General features: G+C 41.4%; 1 protein-coding gene across 1 annotated transcript; it reads right to left on the bottom strand.

Moving 5' to 3' along the window:
• Positions 1-12,363: 12,363 nt before the first annotated feature.
• Positions 12,364-14,241, bottom strand: LOC130727553 (uncharacterized). Its single transcript, XM_057578713.1, has one exon. It carries the CDS (start codon positions 14,239-14,241, stop codon positions 12,364-12,366), a length of 1,878 nt encoding a protein of 625 aa, XP_057434696.1.
• Between the last annotated feature and the right edge of the window lie 3,010 nt (positions 14,242-17,251).

Raw genomic sequence — 17,251 nt, 5'->3', positions numbered from 1 at the left:
ATCTTCTAAGTTTTCTTTCATCTGAAATTCATTGAGTTTACTATTAGCTTTTTAAAAGCAAATCTCTTGTAAACAATTCTTTGATAAACAGTTTGTTTAGTTCCTTTAGGAGATCAAGGTTGATCGGATCCTAGAGAAGACTAAGAGAGTGAATCTTAGTGTGAGCTAAGTCAGTGTAATTGTTAGTCACTTGTAGGTTTCAAGTGCAGTTGTAACTCTTACCTGATTAGTGGATTGCCTTCATTCTAAGAAGGAAGAAATCACCTTAACGGGTGGACTGGAGTAGCTTGAGTGATTTATCAAGTGAACCAGGATAAAATCCTTGTGTGCTTTTCTATCTCTTATCTTTAGCACTTAAGTTCTCGAAAATTTGTCAAAATCTTTAAGGTGGAAGTTTTATACTGAAAACGTTATTCAAACCCCCCCTTTCTACCGTTTTTCATACCTTCAATTGGTATCAGAGCGCAAGTTCTGATTACCACACCTAACAGTGTTCAGTGATCCGGGCCGGTGTGAAAAACAATGGCTGCCACCACCAGTGAAACTCAAAGAGATGGTTACAATGCAAAGCCTCCTATGTTCGACGGTCAAAGGTTCGAATATTGGAAAGATAGACTGGAAAGTTTCTTTCTGGGTTTCGATGCAGATCTCTGGGATATTATTGTGGATGGCTACGAGCGTCCAGTCGATGCAGATGGCAAGAAGATCCCAAGGTCAGAGATGACTGCAGATCAAAAGAAGCTGTACTCACAACATCACAAAGCAAGAGCAATTCTTCTAAGTGCTATTTCCTATGAAGAGTACATGAAGAGTACCAGAAGATTACAGATCGTGAGTTTGCGAAAGGCATTTTCGAATCTCTGAAGATGTCTCATGAAGGAAACAAGAAAGTTAAAGAATCAAAGGCATTGTCTTTGATCCAAAAGTATGAATCCTTCATCATGGAGCCAAATGAGTTCATTGAAGAAATGTTCTCCAGATTTCAGTTGCTTGTAGCTGGCATACGACCTCTCAACAAGAGCTACACAACAAAAGATCATGTCATAAGGGTCATCAGGTGTCTTCCTGAAAGTTGGATGCCTTTAGTGACTTCAATAGAGCTCACGAGAGACGTTGAGAATATGAGTTTAGAAGAACTCATCAGCATTTTGAAATGCCATGAGCTGAAGCGCTCAGAGATGCAAGATCTGAGGAAAAAGTCCATAGCCTTGAAATCCAAGTCTGAAAAGGCTAAGGTTGAGAAGTCAAAAGCTCTTCAAGCTGAAGAAGAGGAATCTGAAGAAGCATCAGAAGATTCTGATGAAGATGAGCTGACTCTGATCTCCAAGAGACTCAACCGAATCTGGAAGCACAGGCAGAGCAAGTACAAAGGCTCTGGAAAGGCAAAAGGAAAGTCTGAATCCTCAGGCCAGAAGAAGTCCTCAATTAAGGAAGTCACATGCTTCGAGTGCAAAGAATCAGGGCACTACAAAAGTGACTGTCCAAAGTTGAAGAAGGACAAGAAGCCAAAGAAGCACTTCAAGACGAAGAAGAGTCTGATGGTGACATTTGATGAATCAGAGTCAGAGGATGTTGACTCTGATGGTGAAGTCCAAGGACTCATGGCTATTGTCAAAGACAAGGAAGCAGAGTCAAAGGGAGCTGTTGACTCTGACTCAGAATCAGAAGGAGATCCTAACTCAACGATGAAAATGAGGTATTCGCTTCTTTCTCTACCTCTGAACTGAAACATGCATTGTCTGATATTATGGATAAGTATAACTCCTTATTGTCTAAGCATAAGAAGCTGAAAAAGAACTTATCTGCTGTTTCCAAGACTCCTTCTGAACATGAGAAAATTATTTATGATTTGAAAAATGATAATCATGCCTTGATCAATTCTAACTCTGTGCTTAAGAACCAAATTGCTAAGTTAGAAGAAATTGTTGCATGTGATGCCTCTGATTGTAGAAATGAATCTAAGTATGAAAAGTCTTTTCAAAGATTCCTAGCTAAAAGCGTGGATAGAAGCTTAATGGCTTCAATGATCTATGGCGTAAGCAGAAATGGAATGCATGGCATTGGCTATTCTAAACCAATTAGAAATGAGCCCTCTGTGTCTAAAGCTAAATCCTTATATGAATGCTTTGTTCCCTCTGGTACCATATTGCCTGATCCTGTACCTGCTAAAGTTGCTAAAAACCCTCTTAAAAAGGGATCTTTCTCTATGACTAAATATCATGCAAATATTCCTTTAAAATATCATGTTGAGACACCCAAGGTGATAAGAACCTCTGGGGTAACTAACAAGAGAGGACCCAGAAAGTGGGTACCTAAGGACAAGATTATCTATGTTGCAGATATCCTTGATAGCTCCACTGAAACACTAATCATGGTATCTAGACAGTGGATGCTCGCGTCACATGACGGGAGAAAGGCGTATGTTCCGAGAGCTGAAACTTAAGCCTGGAGGCGAAGTTGGCTTTGGAGGAAATGAGAAGGGTAAAATTGTTGGTACTGGTACTATTTGTGTAGATAGTAGTCCATGCATTGATAATGTGTTATTGGTAGACGGCTTAACACATAACTTATTGTCTATAAGTCAATTAGCTGACAAGGGTTATGATGTTATATTCAATCAAAAGTCTTGCCGGGCGGTAAGTCAGATCGATGGCTCTGTTCTGTTTAACAGCAAGAGGAAGAACAACATCTATAAGATCAAATTATCTGAGTTGGAGGCTCAGAATGTGAAGTGCCTTCTGTCTGTTAATGAAGAGCAGTGGGTATGGCATAGACGGTTAGGGCATGCCAGTATGAGAAAGATTTCTCAGCTGAGCAAGCTAAACCTTGTCAGGGGCTTACCCAATCTGAAGTTCGCTTCAGACGCTCTTTGTGAAGCATGTCAGAAAGGCAAATTCACAAAAGTCCCTTTCAAGGCAAAGAATGTTGTCTCAACCTCAAGGCCGTTGGAACTTCTGCATATCGACCTTTTTGGACCAGTGAAAACTGAGTCTATAGGTGGCAAGAGATATGGGATGGTTATCGTTGATGACTATAGCCGTTGGACATGGGTAAAGTTTCTAACCCGCAAGGATGAGTCTCATGCTGTGTTCTCTACCTTCATTGCTCAAGTGCAAAACGAGAAGGCTTGTAGGATTGTGCGTGTCAGAAGTGACCATGGTGGAGAGTTTGAGAATGACAAGTTTGAGAGTCTGTTTGATTCCTATGGAATTGCACATGATTTCTCTTGTCCCAGAACTCCTCAACAAAATGGTGTTGTTGAGAGGAAGAACAGAACTCTTCAGGAGATGGCTAGAACCATGCTCCAAGAAACTGGCATGGCTAAGCACTTTTGGGCAGAGGCAGTAAATACAACATGTTACATTCAGAACAGAATCTCTGTGAGACCAATTCTGAATAAGACTCCTTATGAATTGTGGAAGAACATAAAACCCAACATTTCTTATTTTCATCCTTTTGGCTGTGTTTGTTATGTTCTCAATACTAAGGATAGATTGCATAAATTTGATGCTAAGTCTTCTAAGTGTCTATTACTCGGTTACTCTGAGAGATCTAAAGGTTTTAGATTTTATAATACTGATGCTAAGACTATTGAAGAATCTATTCATGTTAGATTTGACGATAAGCTTGACTCTGACCAGTCAAAGCTAGTTGAAAAGTTTGCAGATTTAAGCATTAATGTTTCTGACAAAGGCAAAGCTCCAGAGGAAGCTGAGCCAGAGGAAGATGAACCAGAGGAAGAAGCTGGTCCCTCTAACTCACAAACTCTGAAGAAGAGCAGAATCACTGCAGCTCACCCTAAGGAATTGATTCTGGGCAACAAAGACGAACCAGTCAGAACCAGATCTGCCTTCAGACCCTCTGAAGAGACCTTGCTGAGTCTGAAAGGATTGGTGTCCTTAATTGAACCCAAGTCCATAGATGAAGCTCTTCAGGACAAGGATTGGATTCTGGCCATGGAAGAAGAACTGAATCAATTTTCCAAGAACGATGTTTGGAGCTTAGTGAAGAAACCTGAGAATGTCCATGTTATTGGAACGAAATGGGTATTCAGAAACAAGCTGAATGAGAAAGGAGATGTAGTCAGAAACAAGGCAAGGCTAGTTGCTCAAGGCTACAGCCAGCAGGAAGGAATAGACTACACTGAAACATTTGCTCCAGTAGCAAGACTGGAGGCAATCAGACTGTTGATCTCTTTCTCAGTAAATCACAACATAGTTCTACATCAGATGGACGTAAAGAGTGCCTTCCTAAATGGTTATATCTCAGAGGAAGTCTATGTTCATCAACCCCCAGGTTTTGAAGATGAGAAGAAACCAGATCATGTGTTCAAATTGAAGAAATCACTCTACGGTCTGAAGCAAGCTCCCAGAGCATGGTATGAGAGACTTAGCTCATTCCTTCTGGAGAATGAGTTTGTAAGGGGTAAAGTAGATACAACTCTTTTTTGCAAGACTTATAAAGATGATATCTTAATTGTGCAAATTTATGTTGATGATATTATATTTGGTTCTGCTAATCAATCTCTATGCAAAGAATTTTCTGAGATGATGCAGGCTGAATTTGAGATGAGTATGATGGGAGAATTAAAGTACTTTCTGGGAATACAAGTTGATCAAACACCAGAAGGAACATATATCCATCAGAGCAAGTACACTAAAGAACTTCTGAAGAAGTTCAATATGCTGGAATCTACAGTGGCCAAGACTCCAATGCATCCTACATGCATTCTGGAGAAAGAAGATAAAAGTGGTAAAGTATGTCAGAAGCTCTATCGTGGCATGATAGGTTCACTTCTATACTTAACTGCATCTAGGCCAGACATACTATTTAGTGTTCATTTATGTGCTCGATTCCAATCAGATCCAAGGGAAACCCACTTAACTGCTGTTAAGAGGATCCTAAGGTATCTGAAAGGCACCACTAACCTTGGCTTGATGTATAAGAAAACATCAGAGTATAAGCTTTCAGGTTACTGTGATGCTGATTATGCTGGAGATAGAACAGAGAGAAAAAGTACTTCTGGAAATTGTCAATTTCTGGGAAGCAATCTAGTCTCATGGGCAAGCAAGAGGCAATCAACCATTGCACTATCAACTGCAGAGGCAGAATATATCTCAGCAGCAATATGCAGCACTCAGATGCTCTGGATGAAACATCAGCTGGAGGATTATCAGATCCTTGAGAGCAATATCCCAATCTATTGTGATAACAGTGCTGCAATCTCATTGAGTAAGAATCCTATCTTGCATTCAAGGGCAAAGCACATTGAGGTAAAGTATCACTTTATTAGAGATTATGTACAGAAGGGCGTACTTCTTCTGAAGTTTGTTGATACTGACCATCAATGGGCAGATATCTTTACAAAGCCCTTAGCAGAGGATAGATTTAATTTTATTCTGAAAAATCTAAACATGGACTTTTGTCCAGAGTGAAGATGGATCAGAACCTCTGACTATGATACTTCTTGATCAGAAGATGTCTAGTCCAGAAGGTAACTCAATCAGAGTGTGTGTACCCACTGGTACTGACTCTGAAGCTGAGACAACAACACGTGTGTCAGTATTTCTGATGCATAGTTCCTTGTGCCCGTGTGACAGTCTGTTATGATTGCGTGTAGATATGCTTCTCTCCTGTGTGTGATTTGTGTATTTTACTGTTACTATCTATCTTTAATTTTCAACCGTTGATCTTAAAGTGCTTTTTGAATCAACAACGGTTATTTGCCAAAACCCACTATACACACACGATCTCTTTCACTTCCGGTTTTTACTCTCGCTCTCTCTGCTTTTCAAAACCGCTTATTCTCGATTTCTCTCTCGATCTCTCTTCATCTTCCAACCTTCATCTTCTACCTCAAACCTTCAACCGCTTCAAAGATGGTGAGTCAAACCAGAAGATCTACTGCAGATGCACCTCAGTTCCCTCACATGGTAGTTGGTCTAGCAACGGGTCAAAGGGGCCCTGAGAATCCGACACAAGATCAAGTTCAAGCTCAAGAACAGAGTGTTCCAATTGCGGAACGGGGCTGTGCCGTTCACTGCGTATATGCTCCTGAGGAACTCCAAGTCCTGGCAGAATGGAGATTCGACCTCGACAACCTGGCTACAAATGGGTATGATCTTCGTCCTGAAGTCCAAGCTCAAGGTTGGGGAAATTACTTCAACAGACTTCGAGGACCGGTGTATGATAGATTAGTCAAGGAATTCTGGAAGCACGCCGACTGCGATGATACTCAGGTGGTATCTCACATTCTCGGAAGAAAGATCATCATCACAGAGAAGTCTTTCGTGAATTTGCTGGGTGCAGACACTGCTTATGGGTATCGTTTCCAACTCACGGAATCGAAGCTGAAACCCAGCACCAAGGATACAATCAACCAGGCCCTGTACACCACTTACAAACCGGGCAAGACGAGTTACAAGGTGATGGACCTTCATCCCAAGCTCAGGATCTGGCACAAAATTTTGCTACACTGCATAAACCAGAGACCAAAGGGCAGTTCTCCAGACTACATCAACTTCAACCAGAAGGTGATGTTGTTCTTCATCCAAGACCAGAAGAAGATCTGCCTTCCCTACTTCCTGTTCTCCTACTTGAAGGAATGCATCCGGAAGTCTCGCACCACTGCCTCCATCAAGTCAGCAATCAAATATATCCCCTTTGGGAGACTGCTCTCAGACTTTCTCATTGAAAGCAACCTGGTGCAAGATCTGGTCAATGCTGGATGTGTAGAGGATCTGAGCACCATGGTCAGTGATGTCTTCACTGCAAATTCTCTGAAGAAGATGGGTTTGGTCCAGAAGAAGATTGCTCCTGCTCGTGAAGACACATCCTCTGAGATCAGAAGTAGAAGGATGCCTCTGAATGACTACCCTCTGTGGACACAGGCAGACAATCCTGACGCCATTAGGTGCTATGTTGATGACCTAAGGGCTCAAGGATTCGAAATTGATCTTGATGATTTCGTCAGCAGACTGCCGCCAGCTCCAGAGTTTCCTTCTCCTCCCAAGAAGAAAGCTCAGAGGAAGATGATACTGGACGAATCTTCTGAGGAATCCGATGTCCCTCTGGTCAAAAAGAAGAAGAGAAAGCCTGATGATGGTGATGATAGTGATAATGAGGATGGTCCTCCTAAGAAGAAGAAGAAGCAGGTCAGAATCGTGGTGAAGCCTACTCGGGTGGAACCAGCTGCTGAAGTGGTCAGAAGGACTGAACCTCCTGCCAGAGTGACTAGATCATCAGCACATTCAAGTAAGCCTGCACTTGCTTCTGATGATGATTTGAATTTATTTGATGCACTCCCTATATCTGCCATGCTCAAACACTCCTCAAATCCCCTCACTCCTATTCCTGAATCCCAACCGGCTGCTCCAACCACCTCTCCACCACATTCCCCAAGATCTTCCTTCTTTCAACCTTCCCCTACTGAAGCACCTCTCTGGAATTTGCTTCAGAACCAACCCTCTAGGTCAGAAGAACCAACCTCTCTCATTACCATCCCGTACGACCCATTATCTTCTGAACCCATCATCCATGAACAACCAGAGCCCAACCAAACAGAACCACAACCCAGAACGTCTGATCACTCTGTTCCCAGAGCATCAGCACGTCCTGCTGCCAGAACCACGGATACAGACTCTTCCACAGCCTATACACCTGTATCCTTCCCAACCAATGTTGTTGATTCTTCTCCCTCCAATAACTCTGAATCCATTAGAAAATTCATGGAGGTAAGAAAAGAAAAGGTGTCTACCCTAGAAGAGTATTATCTCACTTGTCCAAGCCCTAGGAGATATCCTGGCCCTAGACCTGAACGTCTAGTTGACCCAGATGAACCTATCTTGGCCAATCCTTTACAAGAGGCAGACCCTTTGGCTCAACAAGCTCACCCTGCCCCAGACCAACAAGAGCCTATTCAACCAGAACCTGAACCCGAACAATCAGTGTCTAACCAATCCTCGGTTAGATCACCCCATCCTCTGGTTGAAACTTCAGACCCTCACCTTGGAACCTCTGAACCCAATGCTCAACCGTTTAACATTGCCTCTCCACAAGGTGCCTCTGAAGCTCACAGCAGCAATCACCCAGCCTCTCCTGAACCCAACCTCTCCATAATTCCTTACACTCACCTCCGACCCACATCTCTCTCTGAGTGCATCAATACTTTCTATCATGAAGCTTCTTTATTGCTACGCAATGTGCACGGTCAGACTGACCTCAGTGAGAATGCTGAACGTGTGGCTGATGAGTGGAACAATCTGGGCACTTGGCTAGTGGCTCAAGTTCCAATTATGATGCAGCTCCTGCATGCAGAGGGAAGTCAGAGCATTGAGGCTGCAAAGCAAAGGTTTGCTCGAAGGGTGGCTCTTCATGAACAAGAACAGAGACACAAGCTTCTTGAAGCTATTGAAGAAGCCAAGAGAAAGAAAGCTCAAGCAGAAGAAGCTGCACGTCAAGCAGCAGCTCAAGCTGAACAAGCCAGACTAGAGGCAGAACGACTTGAAGCTGAGGCTGAAGCTCTTAGATGCCAAGCACTTGCACCAGTAGTGTTTACTCCTGATGCTTCTGCTTCCATTCCAGATCCTCAAGCTGCTCAGAATGTTCCTTCCAGTTCTACTCAGTCAAGCTCATCCAGACTCGACATCATGGAACATCGTCTTGACATTCATGAATCCATGCTGATTGAGATGAAGCACATGATGATGGAACTTCTGCGACGAACTGACAAACCTTAGTTTTAGGATCTCTTCATTTTCTTTCTTTTTCTTTAACGTTGTTTTATTTTTTTGTTAAACTCTGTTTCTTTTTATTTACTTATTCTACTTTGTTCGTTTGTGATTATCCCTGCATATCTATATATATTTGTGTCACATATGTTTGCAAAAATCTTTTTATTCATCATATTTTTATGTTTACATCATACATTCTTTCCCTAAACTCTAGAATGGAGGATCCCTCCTCATTCTTCTGCACTCCTGGCGCTGCTCTGACCTATCCTTCTCCAGACGCTCCAGTGCATACTGGATGTTGCTGAGCCTGTTCTTTAGCTCATCCCTCTCCAGAATCTCTTCTGCAGTCTTGAGCTTCTCTTCCAACCTCTCTTTTTCTTCCAGCAGCTTGAGTTCAAGCCGGCTGAGTTCTTGCGCCTCCTCCACGAAGGCAAGAAATTCCCTCAGGTCTCTCTTCAACTCTGGACGCAGGTCCTCTTCCAGCAGTGTCCGTGTCAGCTCCGCGATGGTCGTTGTACCCTCTGGATGCCGGATGTTCAGGAACAAGTCCTCCTCAAAGGCCTTCTTCCTCAGCTCTTCTAGTGCTACGATGTATGATGCCATTTTTTCCTTACTGAAAATTGTTCGAGGTGTGAAGCTTACCTTTCTCTCCAACGCTTTATATAGGCTTCACTTTCTCTCTGAAAGTTAATGCTCCTACGGTTTCTCGAGGTTAAGTTCTTGGTAACTGACCCTTCTCTTTACTCCCTTGACCGGTGGTAAACGTTCTTCTCTTGCATTAACTCTTCTATTTATTTCGCCTAACTCTGATTCTTGCATCATTTTCATTTTCTTTAAACTTGGACCTTCTCTAAGGGGGAGTACCTTGTACTTCAAGCTAAGTTTTTCACACCCCAAGCTTTTTGCGTATGACAAAAAGGGGGAGTAAACCCAGTTTTTGATGTGTAAGATGTGTTAGTGTGATTTATTTTTCTTTTGGAGAATTTAAGAGTTCCACCTTCATGACCATAGATGTGTCACTGGGCAAATACAAGGAATACATTTCACTTCTTCTGAAGTGATTCTAGTTGACTCTGATACCCAAGACTCTGATACCTTGTCCGTGACTCTGATTACTTATGCGCTCTGATTATTCGATTTTCATCTATGTCATAAGTTTTTCACTCTGAACTCTTATATCATTTAGCTCAGAATCTAGACTTTACTAACGTTTTCATCAAGTATTAGATTCAGGGGGAGCTAAGCTCAGAATCAAGCAGTGACTTGAATTTAGAATGAGCAAGATAAACTATTCACATCAGGATAAGTATTATTCTATATCTCTAAACTCTGAGTGAATTCAGTTTAATGTTTAAGAATTGTTCATCAAAAATCTTAGTTTTGTCATCATCAAAAAGGGGGAGATTGTAAGATCAAGTTTTGATCTAGTAGTACAACTCTATGTTTTGATGATTACAAGTTAACCTTTTGATATGAACAATTGTGGTACTCTAACGTGTTTTTCTGAGTGTGCTATTTACAGGCTCTGACCTCAACTCAATCTCACACAAATCAGAAGCACTGTGTATAAAGAGTGACCCAAGCAACGCTTTCGCATTCACCATGTTCAGTATGAACAGTGGAAAAGCTTCAGAAGTTCTGAAGTTATACAAACTCTGATGAGGACTCAGTCACTAGAAGCTCTGAAGATCCAGAAAGTCTGATAACCAAGAAACACTGAAGGCTCAGATGTTCTGATGGTGTAGAAGACTCTGAAGATACAGAAGCTGAATAGTGGAAACTCTGAAGTCCAGAAGCAAGAAACTCTGAAGGCCATGTTCTTCCCTCTGAGTTCAGAATCAGAAGATACAATGGTCAGAGGATCTGTGCTTTCCCTCTGACTCTGATCAACCGGCTTCACAAGTTCCAATATGAAGCATTCCCCTGATCAGAAGTCTCCTAGGTTTAAAGGTCGCGTCGCTATCCAAGTACAAAAGCAATTGTACCTTCCTGACGACCTACCTAACGTTCTCAGCCACAGCAGAAGCTGGATTTTCCAGAACTGCCCTCCAACGGTAGAATTTCCCATGCATCGCTCAACCCTAATCCTTGGAGTATATAAAGAGGCTGAAGACTGAAAGAAACGGCTAGAAGCATTCACATACGCAAGACAATCTTAAATTCTTCTAAGTTTTCTTTCATCTGAAATTCATTGAGTTTACTATTAGCTTTTTAGAAGCAAATCTCTTGTAAACAATTCTTTGATAAACAGTTTGTTTAGTTCCTTTAGGAGATCAAGGTTGATCGGATCCTAGAGAAGACTAAGAGAGTGAATCTTAGTGTGAGCTAAGTCAGTGTAATTGTTAGTCACTTGTAGGTTTCAAGTGCAGTTGTAACTCTTACCTGATTAGTGGTGAAATTCGTATTCACCTAGGACAGATGTGATACACAATGTTGCAACAATGTGTAGCACAACAAAACACAATCAGAGTATCAATAATAAACAAACAGTTAAAACACAAGGAGTTGTTAACCCAGTTCGGTGAACATCACCTACGTCTGGAGGATACCAATCCAGGAGTCAATTCACTATCAAATAATAGTTCTCAGGTCACATAAAAGTCCCTCCTATACCTAAGTACTCCCCCTTAGTATAGAGCCTCTTATATGTTCACCACTATTACACAAGTGAATCAAGCTTAGCCCTTCTCCTCTAAGCTATGAGAAAACTTTCTCTAACTCCTAACAATCACTGCCACAGTGATCAAGACATGTTTATCAAAAATAGTTTGATGAGATTACAACTCAACTAAACAAATTCAACTCAGTACTTTGATGAACTAAAGCACTAAGTTGGTACAACACTCACAGGAGGACTCACAAACAAAACCCTAAAATCAATATCTGAATCTCTGAATCCGTGTGCAGCTAGGGTTTTTAAGTTCCTTTATATAGACGTTCACTTGAGGCTTGGATCTTCAATGGGCTAAACGTCATAGAGTCCACTAACACACTTCTGGAAAGAATCTTCATGGAATCAAATCTTACCAGAATAAAATAACAGAACCGAGTGAAACAGAATTCAAACTTTGAGATAGACTTGGTTCACACGTTATCAATCTTGTTACTTCAGCCAAGATTAAAACAAACACGCCTTCAGAAGATAAAACGCACAACATAGAATAAATCTTCTGAATCCCATACAATCAGCAACCTCACACCAAACTTGACTTTAACGACTGAACCAACAACATATGAAATTTCACCATGTTGCTCCAGATGTTGGCACATATGGTTGCACATCATGGTTTGAGCAAAATGCAGCCAATCAAAAGAACTACAATCTCCCCCTTTGGCAAATTTTTGCTAAAACATGATCAGAAAGTCAAACAATGCAAAAACAACAATACCCATCCATTGACACAAAACAGCACACAGCACATGATGAATTGAACACACTACTGAGTCGGAAAACAGAGCACCATACTTAGTCTGAAACTCAAAAACACTCAACAACAGCAACAACAGCAACAACATCACAAGCAACAGTACCATTCTCCCCCTTATTAGCAGAATTTGTCAAAGGGTGCAGAGAGCCAGCAGAAGCCAACAAAATATTACAACCAGATTGAATGAAGAAGGAACAAATACACTAAGCACTAGCAGAAGTGTCATCATCAGAAATACCAGCAGCATCTTGATCATCAGCAGCATTGTCTTCAAGAGGCCCCTTGCCTTTAGTCAACTGCATAATGAGAGTGTCCACATTCTTCTTCCTCAATGTACAACTAGTAATTGTGTCCTGAAGCATCTTAGACACCGCAATAAGCGCAGCAATTGGAGTCTCAGGAGTCTTCTGAGAGGAAGTACCCTCCCCCTGAGTCATCTCAGCCAAACCAGCAACATCAGAAACATGGGCACCAGCTAGCAGCCTGGAATCAATAGTGAGAAGACTAGCTTTCTGGCTAGGAACCTCATCATCAAGGAGAATTTGAGGATGTTGACTCAAAATAATCCCACAAATTAAACAAGGAAAACCAATAGGAAGTCTGACAGCAAAAGTTTCAGCATGCTTCATAGTTTGAGCAAAGACATATTCACCAAAATCAAACTGAGTTTGAGTTCCAACCAGATAAATTAATTTTGCCAAACCTGAAGAAACATCTGAGCTATGAGTGGTAGGAGCCCAATTTGCAGCACCAATGCGATTCAAGATAGCATACTTCACACTCAAATAAGTAGAAGACAGCAATCCTTTAGCAGGCCATACCATAGTCTGACCAGCCGTGAGTTCTTTAGTGATAGCACTCAATGACAGCTCTTCATTTCCTGTGGCAACAGTGCTCCTTCCCAAATACTGGTTAATGATCTCAGGTGAAAAATGGACACACTTACCACGCACAAAAACTTTCCTGAAATCAGGATGCCCAGAAACAGTGCAATTTGTAGTCACATTCACAATAAATTCTCTCACCAACTTGTCATAGCAGCCACCTATCTCAGTAACAGTTTTCAATAACCCAGCAGCCTCAAGAAGTTTCATAATTTCATGACAATGCAGAATCTCACCAGTCAATTCCCTCTCTTGAGCAATCCTGCGCTGATAAACATACTTCCACTTACCAACACTCTCTTCAGAGTGAAAAGAAATGTTATCCAAAGGAGCAGCAGGCACATTTTCTGGAATTCGTTTCCCAATCTTGCGCTTCCGAGCAGCAGAACCAGTATCTGACTTATCCAACTCCTCAGTTGGAGTCTCATCAACAACAGGAGCAGCATTATCTTTGTGAACCTTTCTCTTGACATTCTGGACAACAGGAGTATCATCATCAAGAATAATGACCTTCTTGCTCTTCTTGTTCTCACTCAAACCCAAACCTAACTTCTTGCCAGAGGAACGCGTAGAGTACTTACGAACAACAGTCATCTTTTGCCTTTTTGAAGAAACAGAAGCAGAAGCACCAAGGGTGTTGATCAACACCTCATCAGATTCTGAGTTTTCAATAACATTCTGAACATCCTCGACATGCATAGTTTTATCAACAGAGGGAGTAGAGATGGGAACCATTACCTCTTCCTCAAGATGATCAGAATCCTTGTTGCAATCAGTATCAACACCGTGGCTTGATTGGTTGTTGCTTGGTGATGGAACAATTGGATCTACATTTGCATGTAAAACTTCCTTGAGAGGAGTTTCCAACACTTCAGTGATACGAGAATCATCAACATCATCACCCGTACTTGGGTTGATCTCAGCCTCAGAATTCACTCTCTGAGTAGCCTCAGAGCCTCTCGTTACCATCTTCCTCTTCGCTTTGGACGCATCTGACTTGGATCGTGCCGTTTTCCCTTTCTTCTTGTGCGGATCAGATGCTGGTTGAGAGATACCTTGAGCAATTGCGATTTCACTGGTATGAGGAGAGGATTTGGAAACCCTTGAAGATTTTGGGGTTTTGGATTTCAGACCCATTACCTTTACCCCGTACGCATTCATCTCAGGAGTGAGTTTCTTGCTAGAATCTTGACTCATGGTGAAGAAAACACACAGAAGGAAACACGGGTCTTCAAGAAAAGAATGGACGATTTTGGAGTGAGTTTCAGAGATTGGAAGTTGCACAGTGGAAGTTGCAGGAGAGATTATCAAGAAACAATGGAAATTCCTGATTAAGCGTGTCTCAGAAGTAATAACAAAATAGCCGTTGGCACACAAAAATCCCTTTAATTGCTATAATTCCTCAAATAAACAGATACCCAATAACTGCCTCAATTTTTCAAACTGTGTGGCATCCAGAGCTTTGGTAAAAATATCTGCTAACTGCTTCTCAGTTGAGACATGTTCCAGAGTAACAGTACCATCTTCAACCAACTCCCTGATGAAATGATGACGAATATCAATATGTTTTGTTCTGCTGTGCTGAATTGGATTTTTGGATATGTTGATAGCACTTAGATTGTCACAAAACAATGTCATAACATCTTGTTGCACATTATACTCCTTTAACATTTGTTTCATCCACATCAACTGAGTGCAACTGCTTCCAGCAGCTATATATTCAGCTTCTGCCGTAGAGAGAGAGACACAATTTTGCTTTTTACTGAACCAAGAAATTAGATTGCTTCCAAGAAAGAAACATCCACCTGATGTGCTCTTCCTATCATCAGCACTTCCAGCCCAATCCGCATCACAATAACCTGTTAACACTGAATTAGTGCTGCGAGAGTACAAGATGCCATAATCACTTGTACCACTGATATACTTAATGATCCTTTTCACTTGAATGAGATGACTAGTCTTTGGTTCTGCTTGATACCTAGCACAGACTCCAACTGCAAAAGTAATATCTGGTCTGCTGGCAGTGAGATACAAAAGACTTCCAATCATGCTTCTATATAAACTAGGATCCACATCAGTACCTTTCCCATCCTTTGTAAGCTTGATATGAGTTGCAGCAGGAGTTCAATTATGGCCAGCATTCTCAAGACCAAACTTCTTAACAATTCCCTTGGCATACTTACTTTGAGTGATGAATAAGGTATCTTCCATCTGTTTTACCTGAAGTCCCAGAAAGTAAGTTAATTCGCCTACAAGACTCATTTCAAACTCAGATTTCATTTGTTCAACAAATTGTTCCACCATATGGTTCGACATGCCACCAAACACGATGTCATCAACATAAATTTGAGCTACCATGAGTTCACTGCCATTTTTCTTAACAAACAAGGTTTTGTCAATGCCACCTTTGTCATAACCATTGTTGATCAGAAACTCTGTTAATCTTTCATACCAGGCTCTAGGTGCTTGTTTTAAGCCATACAGAGCCTTTTTCAATCTGTACACATGATCTGGAAAACTTGGATCTACAAACCCTTTAGGTTGTTCCACATAGACTTCTTCATCCAGGTAACCATTCAAGAATGCACTCTTGACGTCCATTTGATATAGTCTGAATTTTAGCAAACATGCTACTCCTAACAACAATCTGATAGATTCAAGACGAGCAACAGGAGCAAATGTTTCATCAAAGTCTACCCCTTCTATTTGAGAGTATCCCTGAGCAACTAGACGAGATTTGTTCCTTGTCACATTACCACTCTCATCAGACTTGTTCCTGAATATCCACTTAGTTCCCACAACATTTGCATCATCAGGTCTTGGAACCAATTCCCACACTTCATTTCTCTTGAACTGTCCCAGTTCCTCTTGCATGGATTGAATCCAGAACTCATCAGTCAGAGCTTCTTTGACATTCTTTGGTTCTATTTTTGATATGAAGCATGCATTAGAAACTAGATCCCTTGACCTTGTAATAACCCCATCATTCAGATCACCAATGATATTTTCTTTTGGATGTATCTTCTGAATTCTAATAGAGGGTTCTTTGGTAGCTAAAGGCAGTTGAGAGACAGTGTCTTCTTGTTCATTTTGGAATTGAATTGCTGGCTCATCTGGTTCCCCATTAGTATACTCATACGGTAGATCATCTTCATCATGTGCTTGTTCCGTTCTCTCATTGGATGTATCATCAACAACAACATTAATGGATTCCATCATGACTCTCGTGCGGATATTATAAACTCTGTAAGCTCTGCTGTTTCCAGAATATCCCAGAAATATTCCAACTTCACTTTTAGGATCCAGTTTTCTCCTATGTTCTCTGTCAGTCAGAATGTAGCACTTGCTCCCAAAAACATGGAAATACTTCACTGTAGGTTTCTTTCCTTTCCATAGTTCATACTGAGTGACTGTGTCTCCTTGACGAATAGTGACACGATTGTGAATGTAGCAGGCAGTGTTGATGGCTTCAGCCCAAAAATGATATGGTAGATTTTTTGCATGCAACATAGCTCTAGCAGATTCTTGCAATGTCCTGTTCTTCCTTTCAACCACTCCATTTTGCTGAGGAGTGATAGGAGCAGAGAATTCATGTTTGATTCCTTCAGATGAGCAGAACTCAGAGAATTGACCATTTTCAAATTCTTTTCCATGATCACTTCGTATTTTGACAATCCCACTCCCTTTTTCCCTTTGCACTTGGAGACATAGTTCTTTGAACACTTCAAAGGTGTCTGACTTCTCCTTCAGAAATTCTACCCAAGTGAACCTGGAAAAATCATCTACACAGACAAAGACGTACCTTTTTCCTCCCAGACTTTCCACTTGCATTGGCCCCATCAAATCCATGTGCAGTAGTTCAAGCACTTTTGATGTAGTCAGATGTTGTAACTTCTGGTGAGACATTCTGACCTGCTTCCCAATCTGACATTCACCACAAACCTTTCCTTCTTGGATGTTCAACTTTGGTATCCCTCTAACTACTTCCTCAGCAACAATCCTTTTCATACTCTTAAGATTCAGATGACCTAACTTTTGGTGCCAGATTCTAACTTCATCTTCTTTAGACATCAAACATCGAGCAGACAAAGATGTTGTTTCAGAGGTCCACATGTAGCAGTTGTCCTTTGATCTAGCTCCTCTCATCAGCACATCCTTGTTCTTATTTTTGACAACACACCCAGACTGTTTGAACACCACCTTCAAG

This window comes from Lotus japonicus, chromosome 1 (assembly GCF_012489685.1).
Source record: "Lotus japonicus ecotype B-129 chromosome 1, LjGifu_v1.2".
NCBI lineage: Eukaryota > Viridiplantae > Streptophyta > Magnoliopsida > Fabales > Fabaceae > Lotus > Lotus japonicus.
This window is presented reverse-complemented; position numbering and strand designations above follow the sequence as displayed.